Raw genomic sequence first — 25238 nt, 5'->3', positions numbered from 1 at the left:
GACAGATCCTTCACTGCACCACCAGAGCAATTAAATACCTGAGTCCAGCACTGCACCCATCCCACCCCTCAGTGGGTTTATTTCTGCCCTCTGCTCCTGCCCTGGGCCTGGAGGATGACCCTGGATGCCAAGGCTGCTCTCCCTGCTGCTCAGCGTGTGGGGTGTGACTCAGCCTGACTCAGGGTGCAGCCTCATGCTGCATTTCTCCATTGCTGCTGTCCCATTTCCTTCCACGCAGCGAGCAGGAGAGCCGCTGAAGTGTGACTGTTTTGGCAGCTGCCTCCACGAGCCTTTTCACACCCAGACACCTGAAGCCAGGCCGGCATCACTCGGGTAACTCCAGTGTCTGGGGCCAGAGAGCAGGAGCTGCCCACAAACCCCTGGCCCTGGGGAAGCACTCATGGCTCACCTCGGCACTGCCAGAGGTCTCTGATGGCTGCTTACATGGAAATCCCTGCATGTTTGTCATTTCTAGTGACAAAGAGGGCGACAGTGGCGTGAGGCCGGGCTGTGCTGCCACCCGCTGTGGTGGCCCCAGCCCTGTGACATCCCCGGGCCAGCCCCACAGCCCCAGGGCAGTTCGATGGCAGTGCAGATGGCCCTGGGCCCCAGGCTGCTGTTCACTGCCACAGCAGAGCCCTTCTGGGAGAGCTGGGAAACCAATTAGCACAGGTGTTAAATAAATTAGGATTGCCCCAAAGAGCCGTCTGAGTGCTCCTGCTGTTCTGCATTGGACTGGGAGAGGGCTCCTCTCTTCCTGGGAGTTTGGGTTCAGGCTGGAACTGCACAGAGGGGACACAAGGCAGGTCTGTCCTGAGGGATCAGTGTGTGGGCACAGTGGAGGGGCACAGGACTCTCAAGTGGGGCAGCGAAAGCAACACCCGAGAGCAGCCTGCAGCCCAAAGAGAGCAGAAGAACTTGTGGCACTTGAGTGGAGGCTGAAGGTGTGTGCTGGCCCTTTGCAGGGGGCCCCAAGGGACCTGGGACATGGACACGCTTTATGCACTCACGCCCCACGGCAGTGCACCCCAAGGCGCTGTGCCCGGGGCTGCTGTGGGTCACATCTCATGAGCAGCCATCACAGGGGACTTTGTGACCTTCAGAGCAGAGTTTCCTTCTACTCCTCAGCCCCTCTGGAGCCTGCTGAAACATGTGCCTGGCGCTCCAGGGCAGCTGTGTGAGCTGCTCCGCCCCAGGCAGGGGCTCTGAGCGTTCCCCGCCCGCGGTCACGGGCAGCAGAGCCCCACGGGCGCTGCCCCGCGTGTCCGCGCTCCCGCGGCCGGAGGTGCCGTGCTGCGCGGAGCTGCCGCTCCCGGCCGGCACTCGCAGCAGGGCTGCCAGCAGCGCTTGCACGGCCGCCTGCTGCCCCTGCCTGGCCGCGCAGGGCTGGCACACTGCTGGCACACTGTGGCACCCGCTGCCACACTGCAGCTGGCCCGTGCGGGACTGGGCTCACTGCGGCAGAGACACCTGAGGGATGAGTCGGGCTGCTGGGAGCCGTGGGGAACACTGGTGATCTGGGCAGCACGGACCCTGCCCAGTTCCAGCACTGGGACTGACTGGCTGGACACAGATCCTGCCCTGGGACTGAGGGGCCGGACCTGGAGCAGGTATTACAGTTCTGGGATCCCCAATATCAGGACCTGGAACTGGGGGAGCAATCCAGAGGAGGCCAGCAGGTTGCTCAGGGGAGCAGCTCTCCTGTGCAGACAGCTTGGGAGAGTTGGATCAGCTCAGCCTAATGGGCACTGTCTTTTAAGGTCTTTTAAGTTCTTTTAAGGATTTATTAACCAATAAAACACTACCAACAAAGATACTTACATTTTTAATTCAATACTAAGGAATTTCATCTAATTACAGTGTGACCTTTTTCAGCCAGTACTGTTCTGACACACAGACCTATTCTAAGACTTTTTGTCACCTTTGCAACCACTTTTATTCCTTCTGTATCTTAAACTCCATAGCTAAACTTTTCTCAACATGTCTCTATTTTAATCTTTAAATCTATATTCTTGTTTTTAGCACTTGAGCTTGGAAGCTTTTCCCAAGGCCTCAGGTCCAATCCTGTATTCTTTTCTAGACTTTGATTTCCAGACTCAGTGTTCCGAGAATTTCTTGCATTTTGAATTCCAACATGTGTCTGCAGGATCTTCTCAGGCACAGAGCAGAGGCTGCTCCCAGCTGGCAGTGCCACAGTGTCCTGGCAGCCATAGCATGGGTACTGGTGACCCCAGGCCTCTTCCTGATGTGCCCCTCACTCCTGGGAACGCTTCACTGCCACAGCCTGGGCTCCCACTTTCACTCCCAGGCCTTTACTGGCCATGAGCCCCCAAGGGCTGAGCTGGTCCTGCTGCCCCTGAGGCTGTGGGGGCACAAAGAGGGTGACAGTGGTGTGAGGCCGGGCTGTGCTGTCACCCGCTGAGGTTCCTGCCTCCCTCCCAGAGTCTCTCCTGGAGGCCTCCATCCCTCCCAGCCTCTCAGGAATCCCTTCCAGCTCGTGGGCACCCAGGAACGCCTGGACGGCTCTTCCTGCTCCCCTCAACATCAGCACCATCCCACGGCCGTGGAGCGCTGCCACGGCCAGGGTAAGGCAGGAACCAGAACTGGGAGCCTGGCTGGAGGCATGAATTACCAAAATATGAGTATTGGTCTAATACCAACACTCAACTGTGATGGACAAAAGACTCTCTAACAGTTTAAAGTTAGAAAGTGCATGTTTATTCAGCGCTGGGCAGCAGCGTGAGGTAATCCTCTAATACACACTGCAAAATCACAGGTCATCACAGAGTCTATTTATTAGCAAGGGATTCAAACAAATACATATTCATAATAACAGCCCCTCCCATCCCCTGCTTCCTATGATAATTAGCTTGAATAGCTATTAAGCATGTGTGATTGACTTCTTAAATTAAGTCTGGGGTCGTTTTTGTGGGGAGGGGTCTTAAAAGGAGGAAGTAAGGCGAGTCTTCCTCACCCTAAACTTTTGACCTTTTCTATCAATGACAATACAAATGATTTCTGGGGATAGTCCAATTTCCCAAAGAATGGGTTTCTGGTTGCATTGTCTATGTTCCTTTGGATCTGCTCACTAATTTCGTCTTTTTCCATTGTAAGCACAGCTAAGCAAACACGAAATGACAGACAATCAATTATTTAAGTTTCAGATAACTACTCCCTTCTAACTTTTAATTGTTTTCAGCAAGGTAACTAAAATCCTAATTTTCTAAGATTGGTGTTTCAGGCAGAGCAGCCCTGCCAGGAGCAGGGGGCAGAGCCAGCAGTGTCCTTTAGCCACAGAGCCCAGGTGTGTGATAATTGACAAATTATTCGTGTTAATCATAGAAGTTTTGGTGTTTGTATAAACCAGAATACTTAAAATAAGAAAAGAACATGGACCTAGATAAAGGGAAATATATGCTTAAACCCACTCTATTTAAATCTCCCTGTTATGAATATTGTGTATACCAGTTTGTAAAAGAAAAAAAAAAAAAAGGGGTTTTCCATAGTCCGAAAGGTTTTTTTGCAGAATCAGATTTCCTGCCTTTGTGTAATTAATCACAAACTGCTAAAGATCAGAATTCCCACTTCTGCTGTTTTTTATCCACCAAGACCAGATGGTTACATGACAATTGTCCCAAGAGCTGTCCCTCGGAAGTTTGGAAGTTTCTTTGGCCACCACTGCTTACCTTGCAGAATTACTACAACAAAACAATAACAATTATTGATTACTTCAAGGAAAACCAGACTATAAAAAGGGAGCTGCAAACCGAGTTCGGTGGAAGTGTGGAGTGGGCGGTGACCCCTCACGTTTTCCCCAGCGAGGCTTGCTCTGTCTACATTAAATAAAGCAATCTAAATTTTGCTAAATATCGAGACTGTTTCTCATTTATAACAGGTGTTCAATAAATTAGGATTGTCCCAAAGAGCCGTCTGAGTGCTCCTGCTGTTCTGCATTTGACAGGGAGAGGGCTCCTCTCTTCCCAGGAGCTGCCTCAGTGCTGGTTTGGGTTCAGGGTGGGAACGCTGCGGAATTCTGAACTACTTGATGTGATTTGATTTAAAGTTCTGCTTCTCCTCTGCGGCTGAGCAAGCATCAGTTTCAACCCTCGCAGGTATTTTTTCCAAGTGCACCTGCTCCCACAGCCCTCTGTAACCCTGCTGCGAGCGGCAGGGCAGAGGCCCGCAGGGGTTTAGGGGCTGCGCTGGAGGTTTTCAGTCAGACTCTCCCGGCACAGAGCGCGCTCCCCGGACCCGGCGCACTGAGGGCCCGGCGCTGAACGGCGCATGCGCGGGACGGGCGGGGCGGCCCCGGAGCCTCAGCGCAGGCAGCGCCTCGCGCAATCTGCGCATGCGCAGCCCACGGCCTGACGCAAGGCCGCTGCAATTGCCTGCGCTTTATCCTGTCCGACCTTGAGTGCGCGGCCGCCGCAGGACCCGGGCTGGCCGTCTCCGCGCCGGTGTGCGCCGCGCCGCTTCACTTTCTCTGTCTCGCCCCGGCGTGCGCCAGCCGGCACAGCGAGCCCTGTGGCGGTGTCGGGAAGTCAGTGTGCAGCTGCGCCGCCATTTCCGGACTCCGAGCGGCGCGCCGAAAGCGAGGGGCCCGATCAGGCATTATTGGTGACAGCCCGCGGCGGGGGTCCTGCGGCGCGGCTCGGCCCCCCCGTGGCCCACGTGGGTGGAGGTTTCCAGAAGAGCCGCGGCCCCGCGCGCCCCGTTCACCGCCGCCGCCATGCTGAGCGCGAGTCGCCTGCCGCTGCTGCTGCCGCGCGCCGCGCCCGCGCCGCCCGCGCGCCCCGCGCAGGTCAGCGCCGGGAGGGGCCGGGCCGCGGCCCGGAGACAGCGGGGGGCCTGAGGCCACACGGGCGGGGAGGGCACCGCGAGCCTTGAGACCCGGAGCGATCCGGGACCGGGGGAAGGCACCGCGAGCCTTGAGGCCCGGAGCGATCCGGGACCGGGGGAGGGCACCGCGAGCCTTGAGGCCCGGAGCGATCCGGGACCGGGGGAGGGCACCGCGAGCCTTGAGGCCCGGAGCGATCCGGACCCGGGGAGGGCACCGCGGGCCCCGAGTCCCGGAGCGTTCCGGGGCACAGAGTGCGGCGAAAGGCGCTGCCCGCGAGCGAGTCCGGGCCCGGGCCGCGGCCCCTGGGGGCTCAGAGTTTATTAGCAGGAAGCTCATGCGGGTGCGGGCGATGCCGTCCCGGGGGTTGAGGCGCATGTTTTACGTGGTTTCAGTAAGGTCGCTCGGTTCCTCACCGCCCGTGTGACGGTGGCTGCGCGGATCGGGCAGGGATGGAAATGTGGAGGCCATTTAGGGACAGGCAGGAGCCGCAAATCCCCCGCGCTGTGCTGGCTTTGCTGGCTCTGCTCTGTCGCAGCCTGGGCCATGCGTCTTTAAATACAGCGAAATAGCTGTAGCTCGGTGCTGCTAACACTAAGATAGCTGGTTAGATGTTGGTTCTTATTCAGAAAGAGGGATGACGTTTCCCGAGCACTCCAGGATGCCGCTTTGCACGTGCAGAGCAAGCTGGGGCATAGCTGGAGTTGTGCAGCAAAATCTCAGGTGCAGGTTCCTGCCGGGATGCAGTGAGGCATTTGTTGCTGACCAGGCACAAAGCTCTGAGAAATGGGGTTAATGTTTATCTGCTGCTGCTCGTGGAACGCTGAAGGTTCTGTGTTGGTTTACTGAGATGTCTTTTGCCGTGTAATGTGCTCACAGCTTCTTCTGTATGGAGGAAATACCTTGGTTCTGGTCATAGAAATCAGGGTTATGGCAGATTAATTAGTGCAGTCATTGTGGTGGGGGGGCTATTTATCTCAATCTGAGTTTTGCTCAAGTTCTTCATTCCTTTGCAGTCAATTTTTTGAAGAGGGTACACTAGTAGGGCAGTGTTGGTCCAGACATTGCCTCTGTAAGCTTTGGTTTGAAGACCTCTTGATGTTTTAAACTAAATTCCCATTAGAATGTCTCTGTTTTACAGACATTTTGGAATGGCCTCAGCCAAAACATCCTCAGAGCAGCATCCAGCAGGAAATATGCGTAAGTGTTCCTTGGGGTGGTCATGTTTGGCTGTTGGTGTTTATATTTTCTCTCTTCCTGATACCAGAACTGATTATTGGAGCCAGGGGTTGGATAACTCAGCCAAACCAGCAGAATAAAACTGCAGCCTTTGCTCATAACTTTTCTAAGGCTGTTTCTTTATCTCCTGTTTCTCTCCAGAGGAGCTTTGAGAATTGCTGTTCCTGCTGCTCCCACCACCAGCAGTCCCCATAAAACGTTGGTTGCTGAGATTTGTTTGATTAAAACCAATCAAAAAAAAAGCAACCCAAACACTGATGGAACAAATTGTTTTACACTGACATGAAATGGGTGATGGCTGGATCCATTTCCCTGCAGATAAAGTTCATTTCAAACATGTGTTTGAATCACTTATTTTCCTTATTGCAGGATAATGGGAGAAGGGAGCAGTTTGTGGCTGATGCTGATTCAGGCCATGGGCTAAAATGTGTTTGTGTTGGGAAAGCTGTGTCTGTCTGATGCAGCTGAATGTTTAAAGCTCACTGCTCTGTTATTGGAGCTGGAGTTAGAGCCTCTGGCAGCTTGGGCACAGAGAAGGTGACATTCCTGGAGACAAACAGCCCTACTCTGCTGCAGAATTCCTTTTCCATCCCAACGTGGCTTTGTTTGTGAGCAAAGATTTGTTTCAGGGATTTTCTGAGCATCAAAAGGGGTAATGCACTCTTCCAGAGGGGAGGGGGGGGTTCAAATTTGTGTTTTGTGAGATGCACTCCCATTTTTCAGGATTAAATTAATCTTTTGCTCCTGAGGATCAGGAAGGTGGTTTGCTTTGGCTCTGGCTCAGAGCACCCTGCATGGACCAAGTGATTTATCACTGTGTGTTCTTCTCCCCATGTTAAGCAATGAGAAATGAACAGCTCCAGGTGAATGTTTTCAAACAAGTTTGAACACCAGGGTTGCCCAGAGCAGCTGTGGCTGCCCCTGGATCCCTGGCAGTGCCCAAGGCCAGGCTGGACATTGGGGTTGGAGCAGCCTGGGACAGTGGGAGGTGTCCCTGCCATGATTGGGGTGGCACTGGATGGACTTTTAGGTCCCTTCCATCCCAAACCAGTCTGGGATTGTGTGATTAAAAGCAGCCCAAAACAAGTCCTGTCTGTAGGGACAAACTTAGTTATGTCTTTCTTGTATACCAAACTCCTAAGGGTTGTTGAGAATATACAAATATGTATATGTAGTAAAGATATTCTGGCGAAGAATAATATTTTATATGCTCATTTTAAGAAGCAAGTAAGTGCTCTGGTTTGGAGAGGCACAAGCTTAAACTGCAGTGTAAGAGTCAGAGAACACCTTAGGTCAGGATCCAGCCTGGATTTGCTTTGACATTGAGTGGAAAATCACTTGGTCGTGTCTTTGGGACTGAAGACTTTTTGCTATGCAGTTGTTTCCTTTGATGGTAACTTGGCTTTGCCCTGCTGTGCCCTGCAGCTCAGAAGCGATCAAAGGTGCCGTTATCGGCATTGACCTGGGCACCACCAACTCCTGCGTGGCCGTCATGGAGGGGAAGCAGGCCAAGGTGAGTGCAGAGGAGCTCCCCAGGGGCTGTCCCCGTGTCCCTGACGGGCTGGGGTGGCACGTGTCAGCGCTGCTGCGTTCCCCAGGTGCTGGAGAACTCGGAGGGAGCCCGCACCACGCCGTCGGTGGTGGCGTTCACGGCCGAGGGCGAGCGGCTGGTGGGGATGCCGGCCAAGCGCCAGGCCGTCACCAACCCCCACAACACCTTCTACGCCACCAAGCGCCTCATCGGCCGCCGCTTCGACGACGCCGAGGTGAAGAAGGACATGTGAGTCGGGCATGGGACGCTGCTAACAGCTGGTAACGCTGCAGGGTGGCACAGCCTGCTCTGGGCAGCTGCAGGAGACACCTGCCCAGGGAGCTTCTCACACAGCAGGAGTGTGTGTGAGCTATTCCTGAGGCTGTGTTCAGCTGCATTCATTGCTCAGCACATTGAGGCTTCCAGAGAAGGAGAGAAAAGGCTCACTGGTGCTTGCAGTGCAGATTTTTCTAGTTCTGGAGGGTGTTTGCAGTCAAAGCTGTGTGATTGTATCACAGGCCTGTGATTAAATGAGGTGTCTGATTAAAGCAACAGAGAACAGTGCTGTGTGTAAGCTCTCTGCAGGGCTGGTGCACAGGCATGAGTCCTGTCTGTGCGTTTGATGGCTTAATTCTCTTCAGACCTTAAATACATACTTTTCTGACTTACCTCAAACCCAAGTTGGTATATATACATTATTTGTGTTTTATAAGTGTTGGCAGCAGCAGTCTGTAATTGGTACTTCTGAGACTCCGGATTTGGGGCTGCTGCTGGCGAGTTCAGTGTTCTTTGGTTAGAACTTGCATGTGTTCATCTGCTGATAGTGCTGGTCAGGGGTTTGTGCTGCTGCAGGAGCTGAGTGTGAGTTCTCTGGTTTCAGTAAGAACGTCCCGTTTAAGATTGTCCGTGCCTCCAATGGGGATGCCTGGGTGGAGGCTCATGGGAAGCTCTATTCCCCCAGCCAGATTGGTGCCTTCGTCCTCATGAAGATGAAGGAGACTGCAGGTGGGTGCAGCTTTGCTATTTGCTGTCTCTGTACTTTGTAGGTGACAGTGCTGCTGCTAGAGTAGCACTTTCCTAGGACTCAACCCTCACAGAACAGGGCTGGGGTTGGGGGAAGGGAACAGGGTGGGCTCCTAGGAAGCCTCAGGGAGCGCCAGTGCCTGCCTCAGTTTGAACCTTGGGCCAAATATCAGTGCTGTACTTAAAAAGATACTCGTAGCACAATTGGTTGCTGATTGAGTCGATTCTGATTTTAATTGAATTCACACTCAGAAGGGGGAGCTCCATTTCCTTGGAAGCTGCAGTCCTTGTGCCTCCCTGGCTGCTGCTGAGCACAGGCTGGGGCAGCCAGGCTTGGATTGGCTTTGTTCCTACTCAGCTGGATCCTCCCACCCATTCTGTGAATCTGTGAGTGATAACTTGGTGTTCTTACAAGGATAACTTCTGTCTCCTTTTTCTTCCAGAGAATTACCTGGGACACACAGCAAAGAATGCCGTGATTACAGTCCCTGCTTACTTCAACGATTCTCAGAGACAGGTACTCATCAGGCTGGGAGCTTTTGGGGTTCATAAATTGCCTTCAGTTTCTTTCAGCAGTCAGAACTCTCCTCTTCCCTCCTCAGGCTACCAAAGATGCTGGGCAGATCGCTGGTTTGAATGTGCTGAGGGTGATTAATGAGCCCACAGCAGCTGCACTGGCCTATGGGCTGGACAAGTCTGAGGACAAAGTGTAAGTGCCTGTGCATAACACCAACCTGTGAAATAAACCTGCTGGGATTTGCCTTCTCTGCTTGCTGGGCTTTAGAGCATTGCTTGGAGTTCTGCCAAGGTGGACTCAGAGGTGTGAGTGATAGCTCAGTAATGTCACCTCTGTTCTGTGCCAACCAACCTTGTTAAAGAGAGAGTTCATAACTTGCAGCTACAACTTAATTATCCAACCCGAGTGTTAATTTAATTTCCTTACCTGCTGGGGCAGGGGTGGGTGTGGCTGAGGACAGCTGGGTGACAGGCTGTCCCCAGAGGTGCTGATGGGCAGCACGGGAGCTGTGCTGAGCTGTCAGGTGTCCTGGTTGCAGATCCCCAGCCTGCATTCAGCCCTCTGTCCCTGTCAGGGGTGGTTACAGAAATGCAGGCTCTTTGTTATAGACATTCTGTATTTCTGAGGTTGTGATAATGCTGGGAAAGCCTCACATTTTGGAAAAAAAGATTCATAATAGTTCTGTTGCCCCTGCTCTTGCTGTTGGACATGAGAATGTCTGGTTTTGGAGAGGCAGGAGCTGCCCTCTGAAAAAAGGGGCAAGGTCAGGCTTTGTGCAGCACATCTTCCAGGGACCCCCACATGGACTGAGTGCTCAGGGGGATTGGCACTGAGATTGTTCACTGCTGTCCTTAGAGAGGCTTTGAGCTTGTGTGGGCAGCAGTGTGAATTGTGCACACCATCTCTGGAGGAGAGGGAGTTGTGAGCCACTCACCTCTGTCAGAAGGTGACCTTGTCCTGCCTCTCTCCCTGCAGCATTGCTGTCTATGACCTGGGTGGTGGCACTTTTGATATCTCTGTGTTGGAAATCCAGAAGGGAGTCTTTGAGGTGAAGTCCACCAACGGTGACACTTTCTTGGGTGGAGAAGATTTTGACCAGGCTTTGCTACAGTATATTGTGAAAGAGTTCAAGAGAGAGGTAAGGTGTCTCTTGAGAGCACAGTCCTGTGTTACACTGCTTTTCAACCTCGCTTTGTAGAAAGAGAATTCTCTTAAATTCTTAGGACTTGATTTGTCACCTCTGGCACAGCTGGAATTTAAGAGGATTAGACACTCTTTAGCCTGGCTTCTACTTCTTACACTTGTTTTCTTGAAGTGGAATATTCCTTTCCTGGAAGACACAGAATACCAGAACTGCTTTTTTTTTTCTTTGTAGCAGGACTGTCCTATTTACTTTTACTTTTAAAGGTAAACATCTGTGGTGCAGTTGAATGTGACAGGACAAATGCAAACAGGGTTGTGGGAGGAAGCTGCAGTAATTGCAATTCCTTTGCTAATTCAGTCTGTCAGTCTGTGCTGCAGCACCTTTCCAGGGCTCAGTCTGTAATTCAGTGTGTGATACTTGCAGAGCAGGGAGGGCAGACTGGAAATGCCATCTGCCCCTGCCAGCAGGGACAGAGCAGCACAGTGCATGTGGCAGTCTGCTCTAGAAACAGCTTTTCAGTTGGGAGCTCTGAGAAGGTGAGCTGCAGGGAGGGACTCCTGAGCAGCTGCTGAGAGTCTGCTAACCCTGTTTTTGTCCCTCAGACGGGAGTTGACCTGACTAAAGACAACATGGCCCTTCAGAGGGTGAGAGAAGCATCAGAGAAAGCCAAGTGTGAGCTCTCATCATCTGTGCAGGTACGTGCCTGGATCCAGAGCATCCACTACAACACTGGGAGACTCTGAGTTCTGCACTGGCTTTCTTTACAAAGCTCTGACACTGTTTTTTCTTCTGTGTAACCCGGTGGCTTTCAGGCCACAGGGAGCTGCTGGAAGCTGAGTTGGTGGGTGCTGGATTTTGGCCTTTCTCTGGCATCACCCCTTCTGATCTTGCAGGGAATGTGACCTTCCCAACCTCTTCTGTACTTCAGAGGTGTGGTGGGCATCAGGGAATTTAGCCAGTGCTGCTGGGTTACTAGGACCACTTGCAGCTCTGTGCAAGAGTTCCAAAACCTTGGTGCTACTCATTCCACTGAAGCAGCTAGTTTGTGTAGTAGTTCCTATACAGAATCTTGACTTCCTTGCCTATAGATGAGTTGGCTGGACAACAGGCAGCAGCCACCCTCCCTCCTTTTTTCCATCAGCTTTTGTATATTAATGCAGTCAAGCATGTCTTACTCATTACTGAATAAGGAACTGGAGAAGCAGCAAGTTTGGAGTGTAATAGTCCTGGCTAAGTGAAATTAAGGTCAATTATATAGTAATTGAAATGGGGACTCTGCCAATTTCTGGGTTCTGAATAAGCATCTTTAATTTTATCTGATGGTGGTCTTTTTGCTGGCCAGTGGGGAGCTCATAGCAAGGAGCTGAGGGCAGTCACAATGGCTGCATAGTTCTGCCAGAGACATTGCAAGCTCTGTTTTATGAGCTCCAGAGCTGGCAAATGCAATTTGTTCATACCAGGAAGGACTGAATTCCTTAACTCTTTAGCAGTGAAGTGAAAACAACTTGCTTTTGGTCCTGTTTTCGCCTAATACTTTTGACCATGCTGTGTATAAAGTGAGTGCATGCCTCTAGTCAGCAGCATGGCTTTAATTCTTGTGTAAACTTAATGTCTAGAGCTTAAAGCACTAATGTTTTAATTGCTTTGGACTATAATGTCTTTGATGTCAGCATGACTCAGCACTTGAATCAGGTGATTTCAGTATAAGATTTGTTTTAAAAATTCAGCATGTGGCAAACAGCCATAAGAAGTGGGGATTATGGTCCCTTGCTCTAATGAATTTTATGTTAAATGGCAGCAGAGTTGTTGAACAAGAGCTGTTGGCATTTAGAGAACAGCCAGGAGGGAAGGAAATACCTTCAAGGAGTTTACCTGGTATGGAATGTGAGTCAGTTGGCAGAATCTCTGGAGCTCTGTATGGGTTGTGCTTTCTTTCTTTCTGGGTGTTGCTGAAGGAGCAGCACTAAGGTTGTCACCTCCACTGTTTCTGCTCTTACCTCTTGGCAAATCGTTTTCCCAACAATGAAAGATGTTGAAGTAACACTGTATTAAAATTGGGGTTTGACAGTTGTAACCATGAGGTGTGGAACAAAATAATTGTCGTTTTTCTGCAATGTCAAATGTAAAAGTCTGCCTGGTGCCACTTAAACTGGGCTGGAGGGTGAACAGCCATACAGGTGCCTCAGTGCTGGCCAAGCAGAAGCTGTAAGCTGATGTAAAGCCCATTGCTGCTTTTCCCTGAGCCTGTTTCCCTGCCACAGACTGACATCAACCTGCCCTACCTGACCATGGATGCCTCTGGACCAAAGCACCTGAACATGAAGCTGAGCCGGGCGCAGTTCGAGGGCATCGTGGCTGACCTGATCAAGAGGACAGTGGCCCCCTGCCAGAAAGCCATGCAGGATGCTGAAGTCAGCAAGAGTGACATTGGGGAAGTCATTTTGGTCGGTGGCATGACCAGAATGCCAAAGGTAAGAGCTTGGGGGCAGGGCTGGCACGGCTGCCCTGTGCTGGCTGGGTTTGGTCAGAGCACAGAGCTGGGAGTGCTCAGAGCACACTGAGTGAGGAGCTCAGCTCATCAGAGCACACAGATGGGAGCTCAGCTGGGACCTGGGCTGGGGCTGAGGTCAGGGGTAAGGGGGACATGCTGGGAGCTCAGCCTGACACTGTGGTGTGCACCGCACACAGCAGCATTGCTGAGACCTACGGGGCATCCCCTCGTGTGGTGCAGGCACACTGCAGTGACAGGCACTTGGCAGCAGTCTGTGCCTTCCAAGGCATTTCCAGCACCTCAGCTGTGAGGAACCTGCAGCAGCAGAGCCCCTCTGGTACCTGCTGGTTGTGTGGAATCAGAGCTGGCTTCTGGTAGCAGCCCCATTTACCTGGCTCTTCCAGACACTCCTTATCTAAAGCCTGGCCCTTATTCTGTGGAGATAAGCTTAGCAGGTGGCTTTAAAGCCTTCTGTGCTGACATGCACACTTGTGCAGATAAGTGCTGTCTGCAGGTGATTTACTGCTCCTGTTCCAGCCATGCTGCTGCTGCTGCTCCTCCATCCCAGAGCTGAACAGGGATGTTCATTGCTCCCTCCAAGGGCACAGCCTGGCCTGTCCTGCAGAGAGCACCAAAATCTCACTCCAGAGGGATCACTCAGGACTATTTGTTGCTTTGTGATTTGCAGGTCCCCTGTAGAACAGTAGGTGTGTACACGGTCCTGTTTGGGGTTGATTTGGGGTTTGTTGGGAGGGATTTTCCTCCCTATATTAGTAAGCCTGGTGGCTGGAGGTGATACTGGTGTGAGCTGTCACCCAGACAGGGGAGCCAGAGCAGCAAGATAAACATAAGTTCCTACTCTGGCCAAAGCTGAGGTGGAGTAACTGCTGTGTGTTCCCAAAGTCCTTGTTCCAACTGGATAAAGGAAAAATGGTGTGATTTCCAATGTATAAAATGATGACAAACACAAAACCTTTTCCTGAAGCATTATGTTCTTTAGGAGTGGACAGTACTTAAATACTGATTTTTATTTTTCCTTCTTCCCCTCATAACCCCAAGCATGTGTGGCTTTGAGCTGACAGAATGCTTTCCTAGTGCCTGTGGTTAGAGCTCTGCCTCTGGAATTGGTGCCAATGTGTTATACACAGCCAAGCCTTCTCTTGGTTACTTTGTTGTGCTCTCTTCCCTCTGCTAGGAGGGAATGTGGCTTCCCTGGAGCTCTCCCATGGCCAGTACTCCAGGAGATGGACTGTGGGTGGTTACAAGTGTTGTTGTGTACTGTAAAACACACCTCCAGAGGGAAAGACTTGCATTTAATGACTTGCTCACACATACTCCTCCTCTGTAATGAGCACTCCTGGCTGCAGTGCACAGTTGGGTGTTTGCTTCCAGCAGTTCTCCAGGCACATCCCACCAGCTGTGCTGGTGTGCCCCACACCTGTACTGGAGAGGAACCCCAGAGCCTTGCAGGGCAGAGGGGGCAGTTCTGAGCTGTGCTCTGGGGCAGACCCTCAGTACATCCCTGTGTGCATGCTTCAGCAGGGAATCTCTTGGGATCAGGAGCACAGTCCTTGGAAATGGGCTGAGCCAGGGCATAGCTGACAGCAGAGCTGAGTGCTGACAAAGCACATTTCTGCTGAAACAGCCCACAAAATAAACAGGAAAATACAGTTCTTCATACCATTCCCTTTTTTTCCCTTTACTGCACACAAACAACATGGACTGTGTTGCTGGACTTTTTACTGTCCCTGTGCTCCTCCACAGCTGTACTCTCCTTGGCAGCTGTGAGCTGCTCAGTTCCCAGGGAGCAGTCCTTGACTCCCAGATAAGCCTGGAATGATCCCTGGGGATGTGGCTGGGCTGTGTGAAGGCTGTGGTGGGGGCTGCCTTGCAGCTGGTACACAGAGCTCTGGAGAAGAGGTTTCTGGGCTGTGCTGAGGACATGCAGTGCTGTGCAGAAGGATGGCATTGAGGGAGCAGCACAGAGCTGGGGCTCAGTGTCTCTGTCTCAGTTCCATGGTGGCAGCAGCAGAAGGACATGGAGCTGAGTCCAGGCTGTGCTTGTCTGTGGTGGTTCCCCCATGGGTGAGCTGTGCTTTGTCTCCTCTCAGGTGCAGCAGACTGTGCAGGAGTTGTTTGGCCGTGCTCCGAGCAAAGCAGTCAATCCTGACGAGGCTGTGGCCATTGGAGCAGCTATCCAAGGCGGGGTCCTGGCTGGAGATGTGACAGATGTGCTGCTGCTGGATGTCACTCCCCTCTCCCTGGGCATTGAGACCCTGGGAGGGGTCTTCACAAAGCTTATCAACAGGAATACCACCATCCCAACCAAGAAGAGCCAGGTAAGAGTTGTCTCTGGATGGGTGGGACTTTGCTGATGCTCTCAGACAGCTCAGGAAAGGCCACCCAGAACATCCCAGCAGATGGTTTTGCCTCCTCATCTGACAAGAGAAGCAGTGGAGGAATCAGGTTTAATATCAGCCACTGAGTATCTCTGGTTATTGGTGTGCCCAAGAGGGGAGGGCAGTGTTGAGTTAATGATGCCAGGATGTGCCAGGGTATTTGTGGCCTGGTGAGGGCTGGTGCAGTGTGTGTGCCATGATGTCAATTGTCAACACGTCATTCTGAAGAACGATTGTGTGGAGCCCTTCAGGGACTGAGCACCACACCCATGGAAGGGGAGGGTGCCTTGCTTGGCTGAGTGCCTCGGGAGGGTTAACTTTGTTATCTTTCCTCTGCATGGTCATGTCCTGGAGGCTTGGCTGTGATCCTTTCCTTCCCTTGGCCCTGTCTGGGCCTGCTGCTGTGTGCTCTGATAACACCTGAGCTGCCTGGGGCATGGGCTGGAGCCTGTTGCTTCAGGGGAGATGTTCTGGGGTGTGCTGGCTGCCCTGGAACCTGCTGCTGCCATGGATTATGGCCAGTGTTTGTGTCCCCAGGTGCATACAGGACAAGCTAATGGTGAGCTTGGCTCTTGCTGGCCTTGGTGCCCTGAATTTCTATCAGAGGAATATGAGAGTGACAAGCATTTCATGGGTTTCCCTTCCAGACAGCTTCCTTTTATTCCTTGTTCAGTCAGCTTGTAACTGCAGATGTCTGTGTTCTAATTAGCTATACAGTAATTTCTTGTTCTTTTTCCATAGGTGTTTTCTACAGCTGCTGATGGGCAAACACAAGTGGAGATCAAAGTGTGCCAGGGAGAGAGAGAGATGGCCAGTGACAACAAGCTGCTTGGCCAGTTCACATTGGTATGTTGGCTTCTCTATTCCTGATCTTAGCCTTGACCTTCTTGGAGACATTCAGAGTCCTCTCCATTCCAGCTGCCCCTGAAGGCAGTGTTGAGGGGGAGTCACCTTGCAGAGGACATTTCACCCCTTTGTAGTACAAAAGCAGCCTCCAGAGGCATGGCCTGGCCCTGGGACAGCCTTTCTGTGGCTGAGGACCAGCTGGCATTGAAGATGGAGCTCAGAGTTCCTGAGCACTCCTGTGTGGCACTGGGGCTACTGCAGCTTTAGGGCCTGGTCACCAGGAAGGGCTCTCTGGGTGTAAAAAACCAGTGCAGTACCAGTACCAGCAGATAATATGAGTGCTGGCCTCTCCTCTGCTGTAGCAAAGATGGGACCTGGGACAGCTCCAGGATTTCTGCAGTCCCCAGAGGAGCCCATCCCAGCCTGGTGGGACCCTGGGAGCAGAGTCAGTGTGAGCCAAGGTAGCCCAGGGTGTTTTTAATGGCCTGGTTCTGATTGCAGTGTGTGTGCCATGATGTTAAACTGTCAACACATCATTCTGAAGAATTGTGTGGAGACACTGTGAGCTGAGCCCACGCCCTGCTCCCTAGGGAACAGATGTGCTGCAGGATTGCTGGGAGCAGAACAGGGCTGCACAGCCAGCTCCCTGAGAAAAATGGGTTTGGTCAGTGCTGGCAAAGTTTGGCACTGTTAAACTGTTCCAGTTTGTGGGACTTCATAGGAAGAGCCCTGCAGAAAGGAAGGACTTTGCCTTTTTTTGCACTCTTGAAGAAAGCTGCCTCTCACTGTCTTAAAATGGTTCCTCAGAGGTGGCCAGTGGAGTTTATGTCCAGAGCTGAGGAAATAGAGCATCCTGCCACAGCTATGGAAGAGGGGCTTGTGTAGCAATAAAGCAGAACCTGTACCAGCTTGGAACCAAACTCGAGGGTTCTCCCTTGTGGTTTCTGTGCACTTGTCTGGGGTAGAATGCTGTCTCCTGTTAATGTGTCAGGACAGCAGTGCACAGCAGGTGCCAGCAGGTGCAGAGGACTCGGCTATGCACTGGTTCGTGGTTCATTCAGTGTCAGGTGCCCAGGGTGATGTGCCCTGAGCTGTGTCCCTGTGGGAGCTGATGCCACCCCTGTGCCTGTCCCTGCCCAGGTGGGGATCCCTCCGGCGCCGCGGGGAGTGCCCCAGATCGAGGTCACCTTCGACATCGACGCCAACGGCATCGTGCACGTGTCAGCCAAGGACAAGGGCACCGGGCGGGAGCAGCAGAGTGAGTGCCCTGGGACACAGGGACAGGGAGGGGACACTGGCTGGCTCTGGAATGCAGTGTGCTCCAGGGCTGCCTGGGTGCTGTCCCACAGCCTGGGGTGGGATGGAGTGTGTGGCTCCATGCTTGGGTCACCCACGCGCTTCACTCTGTTGCTGGTGCAGCTGAAGTCACCTGAGCTTGTGTCTCCCCTGGAAGGCAGGGTGGGCAAAGGGAGAAATGGGAGCTGAGCTCTGGGTTTGTTCTGGGGCAGTAAAGCTGTAAGCATGCAGCTCTGCCCTCTCCAGTAACCTGCCAGTGCATGCTCTCCTTGCATGTTAGGCAGAGATGAAGCACCTGCCTGTGCCAATGGCAAGGTAGCCCTCACTGGCAGGGTTTCACCACATTCCAAGTGGCTTTGCCCTGTGTGATAGTCCTGCCTTGGTGTTGCTGTCTGGAGTACTTGCAGCAACACTTGAGCAGAGTGCAGCTGTTTCCTGGGTTTCCTGCATGGATCAGCTGTGTCCCAGTGCCCGGGTGTTGGGCACACAGGCTGGCTCACTGGTGTTGGTGGGCCATGGTCTGTCACTGAGGTGTTTGAGGCAGTCACATGTGCCCTGTGTCAGCCTGAGGGGACAGAAATTGGGGTTTGGAAATGCAGCACTGTGAGTTGTCCTTGAGCTGTTCTGCTGGGGATGCTGTTCCTTTGGGAACACATGGGGGTTGCTGTCTGTGAGCCTGGATGCATGAAGGGACCAGCTTTTAAAGGAGAATCCAATCAGGAAGATCTGACTCCAGAGTATATGGTGTACAGCTGAGCAGGCCAGCCCTGTGCCAGGACCCTGTTTGTTTGTAATTATTCCATTAGAAAGGGCTGGAGGTTGGGATATTTTGAAGCAGCAGGTTTTCACTGTAACCACCTTGTTCATTTTCTTCTGCTTAGGCTGTAAGTGTTTCCAGCTGGCAGGAGGCTCAGGGAGTTCAAGCTGTCAGTGTATTCTGCTCTTGGTGCAGTGAAATGTTGGGCCCTGTGTGCTGGGGTAATTAATGATAGAGTTGACAGTTTCTAAAGATCTGTGGTGGGTTCAATAGATTAATTTGAAGCATGTACAGATTCCCTTGATAGAAAATAAAACTCTCCTCTCCCTTATAACTGGAAGCCTCTGTGCTGCTCTTCAGCTGTTTCTTGGAGAGAGAACCCCTGAGCAGTGAAATGCTTCAGTTAGCAGAAATATTAACAATGCACAACTGGAAGGTGTGTGCTGCTTTTAATCTCACTGTTTGGCTTTTTGGCAGCAGTTTAGCACCAAAACTACCCTGCTTGTTACTTGGATTTCCTTGGAGATCTTGGATGTGTGGCAGCCTTCTACTGCTGAGTAAAGGTTCCTGGTGACAGGCAACCAGAATTACTTTTAGCTGCCTACCTGTAGGTAGATGTGGTCCTAATTACAAAGCTGAATTGCTCATCCCACATCTGTATCCAAAAGGACTCTGTGTGTGTGTCTTTGTTCAGAGTTTTGTGCCATTGACAAAGGTTCCACAGAAAAGTTCCTTTAAATGGTGATTGTAGCTTGCACTTTTATGGGCATTGAGATGTCCTGGATAATTCCTGCAGTAAAGCCTGAATCTGGACTATGCTTTTTGACAGTAATAGAGGGAAAAGACCAAGGAAGGGAAGTGTAAGAGCTTGTCCGTAGAGTTGTGCTCCATTTCTTTACTAAGGGCAATGTGAGGAGCTGGGTGGGGAATGTTGTCTTACTCTGCCACCAGGCCTGGGCTGCTTTCTGACAGGCAAAGGAATCTTTGGTGAAACCATTCCTTCTCTTTGGATCTTTTTTGTTGGTTGAGTTTTTGCTGAAGAGTTGGTTTGTTTGTTTGAGGAGTTTCAGTTCTGTGGTTCTAATCTGGGATGCTCCTTTGGTTGGAAGTCTTTGGTACACCCTCAGTCTGCAGGAGGATTAACTGAAGACTTGCTGAGCAGCAGGCAGGGAGTGTGTGGCAGAGCTGGGAGTTGCAGGTCCAGGAGATGAGGTTTTACCTTGCCAGCATCATCAGTGGCTCTTGGAAGAGTCACAGATTTGTCCTGCCCATGGGGCCTCCCTGGGTGCAGAGCCTGTGAGCGAGGCTGCTGCTGTTAGGCTGGGGAATAATGCTCTCCTTGAAGGTGAGAGCAGATCCTTCATTCATGCTGTTCTGTGCTGCAGTTGTTATCCAGTCCTCTGGTGGCCTCAGCAAAGATGAGATTGAGAACATGGTGAAGAATGCAGAGAAGTATGCGGAGGAGGACAGGCGGAGAAAGGTAACGCGGGATTGGGGGGGGGGGAATGACACCTTCAGGGGGCAGGGGCCCTGCTGCTGTCACCCCTCTGAGCTCTGCTCTGTGACCTCCTACACAACCCTCTGCTCCTTTCCTTACACTCATTGACACTCCAGGGCTGCAGGGGGGTGTTGGCAGAGGCATTTGGACTTGGGGTTGGGTACCCTGCCCTAGAGCGTGCCCTAAAGCACTTTAGAGCTCTCTGAGGAATTCCTGGGACATGGAGGCAGCAGTGAGCAAACCCACCTGCCTGCTGCTCCTGGCAAACAGCTTTGCAGCTCTGCTGAGGGTTATGCCATCACTGCTCTCCACAGTCCCCCTTGGCTGTGCATTTGGCACCTGGAGTGCTGTGTCCATGTCAGCAGTGCTGGCCAGGAGGAGGTGATGGAAATCCTCACTGGACTTGCCATGGAGAAATGACTGAACCTGTGATACATGCAGGATTAATGGTTGGGACTAATTGGTTTAATGAGGGTCGTACTAATGAATTATGCAGCTAAATATAGATTATTGATTTTTAAGCAGACACAGCACAGGCTGAAATTGATGCATTTTGTGTCCTTCAGTCTGCAGGAGCTTCTCAGGTGTCCAGGCAGTGCTGTAAATCTTACCCCAGTAGGGAATGGATCAGAAGAGTACTGAAGGGGGAGAAGGCTTGGAGTAAATCCTCACAAAGCAGCACCACCTGGCCTTAACCTCTAAAGCCACTAAGCAATGGCTGATGGGCATTTGTAGGTTAGCTGGAGAACCTTCAAAGACCTTGCTCTGAAAGTCCCACTGTTTGAATACCCTTATCGTTGCTGTGGAGCATAGGAGAAGGTCTGGCATCTCAAGAGGCTGCATTGAAAGCTGTCTTGCTGCCTTACTTCATATCTTAAATTGCTGGATAAGTTGCTCTCTGTTGTAATCCTGAGGTGGGACTCACCCCTATCCAGTGAGCTCACAGAGCAAGGTGATCAGGTTATTTGAACTAACACTTCTCTTGACTTGACTTGTACAACTGCAGTTTTCAAAATTGCCTCATTACACTTTTCTAGCCCTGGTTTTACTGCCATGAAAGCATCAGGAATGCATAAATGGGAGTTTTTGTAATAAGGGACCATGAGTGGAACCACCTCAGCATTTGAGTTGTCTCTAGTGCTCCTGTTGCTGAAGAAGCTTCAGGATATTCTCTGCTTTCCCCAGGAGCAGAATGTGCTGTGCTGTCCCTGAGGTGTCTGTCCTTTCCCATGTGCCAGCAATGCTGGTGCATTGGTCATGTGTAGTTCAGGGGAGTGACTGGGTGAAAGCCTGAGGGCTGGCTGGCACAGACTCCTCTCAGGGCCCTGTGGGGCCACAGTGCACCTAGAAATGGTTTGTGTGCGTTTCTTCTTGCCCTGGTGCCATTAAGAAGGACCCTGGGTGGGAACTTGAGTGGAGCTCAGCAGTTTGGGGCAGGAATGTCACCACATGTGTCAGCAGCGGTGTGGGCAGCAGCCCTGACGAGCTCTGTCCCCCAGGAACGTGTGGAGGCCGTGAACATGGCTGAGGGCATCATCCACGACACTGAGTCCAAGATGGAAGAGTTCAAGGATCAGCTGCCAGCAGATGAGGTAGGTGGTTCCTGATCCTGGTGATTTGTGGTCCTGGGGTGCTACAGCACAGAACATGGCTCACATGGCCACTAACTCCCAGCTGGCTCTGGCTGGTGGCTCCAGCTGTGGATGTATTCCATGCTGGGTGGAGGTGGCACAGCCCACTCAATGGAAGGGTGAGTGTGGCCGAGGGGAGGATGGACAGGAATCCTCAGGGGAACAAGGTTTGGGTTGGGCTGGTAAATAACCTATTGCAAGGTGCAGGGTCAGTGTCACCTTGGCTGTGAGTGCCTGGGAAGCTGCTCAGAGGTTTCTGACAGAGCTGTGGCCTTCCAGGGCTGTGATAAGGACTGTGCTGTGGGTGGCTCCTCACAGGGGGGCTTTGCTCCAAGGCTGGAGATTGTGGGCAGTGCTTGCCCTTGTTAGCAGGGACAGAGGCAGAGCTGCTGTGCTCTGCTGGCACTGTATGCACAGCACCCAGGAACCTGGGGCAATAAAAGTCAGTGCCCACTTAACTCCAATTTTTCTCTCTTAAAACTGAAATGGATATTTAATATCCTAGAGTGTTTTTCACACCATTCTTAACTGCATTGTGACTTTCAAAAGCCAAGTTTATAAGAGTGTGCCCAATTACCAATTTAACCACTCTGGGAAGCAGAATTAGAGGGCTCCTGAGAGCTCTGAGGTGTCTGAAGGAGCACAATTACAGTTTGTTGGTAGTAGCCTGTGGTCAGTTGAAGGCTGTTTCTGTCCCAGCAGATGGGGACAGGAGAAGGGGCAGTGGTTTTAAACTGCCAGAGGGCAGGGATGGATGGGATAGTGGGCAAGAATTCCTCCCTGAGAGCATGGGCAGGCCTCTGGATCCCTGGCAGTGTCCAAGGCGAGGCTGGACAGGGCTTGGAACAACTTGGTTGAATGGCCATGGCGGGGGGTGGAATGAGATGGTCTTTAAGGTCTCTTCCCACCCAAACCATTCTGTGATATTGACTGGCTCTTTGTTTGGAATTGTGTGAGATGAGAGAGTTTCCTCTCCCAGGAGCACAGAACCTAAATGCCTGTTCCTTGCATGGGCTGCTCCCCGTGATTCCCTGGGTGAGGGGGCAGCCTGTGCTGGCTGGGTGCTGATGGTGGCTGTCACTCAATGTGCCTGTGTCTGTGAGCCCTGCTGGCACTGCTGTGCCCAGGAGTACTGCCCAGCAGGGAAGGAGGCAGTGCCAGCCTGGGCAGGGCCTGGCAGATGGCTCCAGGCTCTGCTCTGAGCTCCCCAGGCAGCACAGGGACTGGCCAGGGCACAGCAGCCCTGCTCACCTTCAGCATCCATGGGAGCAGCTTGCTGTGCTGCCCTGGCATGGCTGTGCCAGGTGAGCAGTGCCAGGCACAGAGCACAGCCTTGGCCAGCTGCCAGGCCCTGCAGGGCTCTGTCCTTGGCACCTCTGCCCAGATAGCAAACAGGGCCCCATTAAGGCCAAGTGGGACGCTGTTAGTGAGGTGGACAGGTGCCCGCTGGGAACTGGGCACAGTCCTAGGCCCTGCAGGCTCACTTTGAGGCTTCACTTCATGGCTTCTGGCACAAAGAGGGAGTTTTGCTGTGGCCAGCAGGTGGTGAAATGACAGGATGGAGATTAACAATGAACCAAGTGCAGCATTTTACCTTTTGTGTCTTTTTTGCAGTGCAACAAATTAAAGGAAGAAATTGCTAAAATGAGAGAACTTCTGGCTCGTAAAGACAGTGAAACAGGAGAGAGCATCAGGCAGGCAGCAACCAGCCTGCAGCAGGCTTCCCTGAAACTCTTTGAGATGGCATACAAGAAGGTAGGTGCATGGCCAGTTCACTTTCAGATCCTCAGATGGGGAGGGGGGAGTCAGGACACTGAAATGCAGGTAAGAGCTGGGCTGGGAGGGAGTCAAGACACTGAACTCTTGGGTGGGAGGTGGTGCTGGGCCTCTGTGCAGCCCCCTCGGAGTGACACGGGCTGAAGAGGCAGATGTGGAAGGTCAGGGAGAGTTGAAGGCCTGAAATCCTGGCCATGCTACCAGGCTGGGTGTTCTGTCACTGTACAGCATTCCATGGAAAAGGGGGACCTCCTAGTGAGGAGCATCCAGAAGAGCAAGCAGAGAGCTTTCCCCTCAGTGCATGGAGTGCCTGAAGGAGTGGAGTAACTCCTGACCTTACTTCAGGGTGACTATAACACAATTCCTGTTCAGTGTGCTTAAAGCCACAGTAAAGGCCACTGGGCTTTTCTTCTCCACCTCCTTCCCAGTGGAAGGCCCTCTCCACTGGCACCTGGCCAGGCTGTGCTGGCCTGTGCAGGGAGCTGTCCCAGGCCCTCTCCACTGGCACTTGGCCAGGCTGTGCTGGCCTGTGCAGGGAGCTGTCCCAGCGCAGCAGTGGCACAGTGCCCAGGTGACCTTGGTGCTCAGCTGTCCTTCTGGGGCCAGCTGCTTTCCTGATGTCCAACCAAGCCCTCAGTGCTGCAGTGTCAGCCTGTTACATCCCCTGGGAAAGGGAGTCATGGGAAGATTGTTTGCTCCCTTTCAGAGTTCAGGCAGGGATGAAGATTTCCCTTCTCAGTGGACATTGCTGTTTGCACTGGAGGAGGGTTCTGCAGGCTGGAGCTCACCTGAGCTGCCAGCCAGGGAAAAAAGGCCAGGAGCAGTTTGTTGTTACCACAAGTAATAAACCTGTTTGTTCACAGATGGCCTCGGAGCGAGAGGGTTCTGGAAGTCCAGGAGATCAGAAGGAGGAGAAGCAATAAGGAGTCTCTGTCTTGCCTTGATGAGAGAATGATGAAGAGGTCGATTTTCTTGATGCTTGGGAGAGAAGGGACCTTCCTGAGCAGCAAGGGGCAGAATTCAGACTTACTGTGTTTTTGCAGTATTCTATATATAAAATTCTTCAGTGTATAAACTTAGTGATGTGTCTGCTAGATAAATTGTCACTTGATGAAAGTTAATTCATGCCAGACAAAGTTATGAGTTTGGCCCTGACGTGTTCCCCTGAGCACCTGGGGACTGGCTGATCATTTAATACTTGACACAATGGTGTAGTAAATCCGAGATCCAAGCTTGGAAACCATGTCACGAAATTGGAGGGTGGAGATGGAAGCTGTCTGGGAATGGAGAGGAGAATAAGGCCTGCATAGCCCCTCCCTGAGGAGCTGGGAGCAGGTGGAGGTGTGTGAGCAGCAGGGGCAAGGCTGGGAACGTTTCTAGAGACCATTTAACCCTGAGCTAGGCTGGTACCCTTGTTCTGAAGGAAAGGGGCTACTTCAAACTCAGCTGTAACATTATTTCTTACAAAAGAGGCTGTGTGCAAGTTCAATACTTTGCTTGTCTGAGCCTTCTGCTCCATCCTGTGTCTGTTCTCTGCTTATGGTAAAATAATTTTCTTGAAAATAAAACTGTTACTGGATCCATTCTGGATTTTTTTAAAATAAAAGCAGAAAAGTGTCCAACATGGAGTTCCTGGTCTCCTGGCCTTTGATGGAGAGCATGAGCACTTCACTGCCTGTGACAGCTGCAGAGGGAACAGCCAGGCGCTTTCTGGTGTCAGGTTGAGGTTGGGCTCTTCTGAGAGTGTCAGTGCTGCTCTCACCACGTGCCCCAAGTCCTGTGACTGCAGTAGCAGTGGGATTTCATCCTCATGCACTTTGTGCTTGGGCTTAGCCTTACAAAACAGGCTCCAGGCTTGAGCAGCCCAGCCTTCCAGGGAGGTGCATAAATGTGGCTGAGTCTGCTTTTCCCCATCTCTTCCTCTGTGTCTTTTAACTGGAAGGATAACTGGGTTTGCAGCTGCTTTGTCCTGCCAGCTCAAGTACTGGGGGAGGAAAGAATGGTTTTTGTTCTGCTGGGGCACAGAGGTGGCTGAGAGTGTGATCAGGAATAGTCAGTGTGGGTTCATTAAAGGAAAGTCATGTCTGGCCACGTGCTTACCTCCCACAATGGAACAGCCATGGATGGATGAGGGGACAGCGCTGGCCCTTCTCTCCTGGCTTCAGCACGGCTGTGACACTGATGGACTCCACAGGGCCAGGGCCGGGCAGTGTGGGCTGCATGAGGGGCCAGGGCCGGGCTGGGCACTCGGGG

At 52.2% G+C, this 25238-nt stretch overlaps 1 protein-coding gene and 2 non-coding genes across 3 annotated transcripts; all 3 read left to right on the top strand.

Moving 5' to 3' along the window:
* Positions 1-2704: 2704 nt before the first annotated feature.
* Positions 2705-24613, top strand: HSPA9 (heat shock protein family A (Hsp70) member 9). The gene is made up of 17 exons (XM_056502186.1): positions 2705-4801; positions 5979-6037; positions 7502-7589; positions 7675-7856; positions 8488-8612; positions 9074-9147; positions 9233-9339; positions 10123-10285; positions 10894-10986; positions 12553-12762; positions 14894-15121; positions 15923-16027; positions 17168-17285; positions 19466-19560; positions 21078-21170; positions 22824-22964; positions 23849-24613. The coding sequence occupies exons 1-17, from the start codon at positions 4730-4732 to the stop codon at positions 23906-23908; spliced, it is 2013 nt and encodes a 670-aa protein (XP_056358161.1). The 5' UTR covers positions 2705-4729; the 3' UTR covers positions 23909-24613.
* Positions 15373-15444, top strand: LOC130258997 (small nucleolar RNA SNORD63). Its single transcript, XR_008841570.1, has one exon. It is a non-coding gene; the product is annotated as a small nucleolar RNA SNORD63 (small nucleolar RNA).
* LOC130258998 (small nucleolar RNA SNORD63) lies at positions 16534-16602 on the top strand. The gene has a single exon (XR_008841571.1). It is a non-coding gene; the product is annotated as a small nucleolar RNA SNORD63 (small nucleolar RNA).
* Positions 24614-25238: the final 625 nt, after the last annotated feature.

Source organism: Oenanthe melanoleuca, chromosome 13 (genome assembly GCF_029582105.1).
Source record: "Oenanthe melanoleuca isolate GR-GAL-2019-014 chromosome 13, OMel1.0, whole genome shotgun sequence".
Lineage (NCBI taxonomy): Eukaryota > Metazoa > Chordata > Aves > Passeriformes > Muscicapidae > Oenanthe > Oenanthe melanoleuca.
Note: the sequence above shows the minus strand (reverse complement) of the source record. Positions and strands in the feature narration are given on the sequence as shown.

Excerpts from the sequence above, each read along its gene's own strand:
- HSPA9 (XM_056502186.1), top strand. The coding sequence starts at position 4,730 with ATGCTGAGCGCGAGTCGCCTGCCGCTGCTGCTGCCGCGCGCCGCGCCC. Across the intron at positions 10,987-12,552 it reads AGCTCTCATCATCTGTGCAG|ACTGACATCAACCTGCCCTA; the intron begins GTACGTGCCTGG and ends TCCCTGCCACAG. Across the intron at positions 15,122-15,922 it reads TCCCAACCAAGAAGAGCCAG|GTGTTTTCTACAGCTGCTGA; the intron begins GTAAGAGTTGTC and ends CTTTTTCCATAG.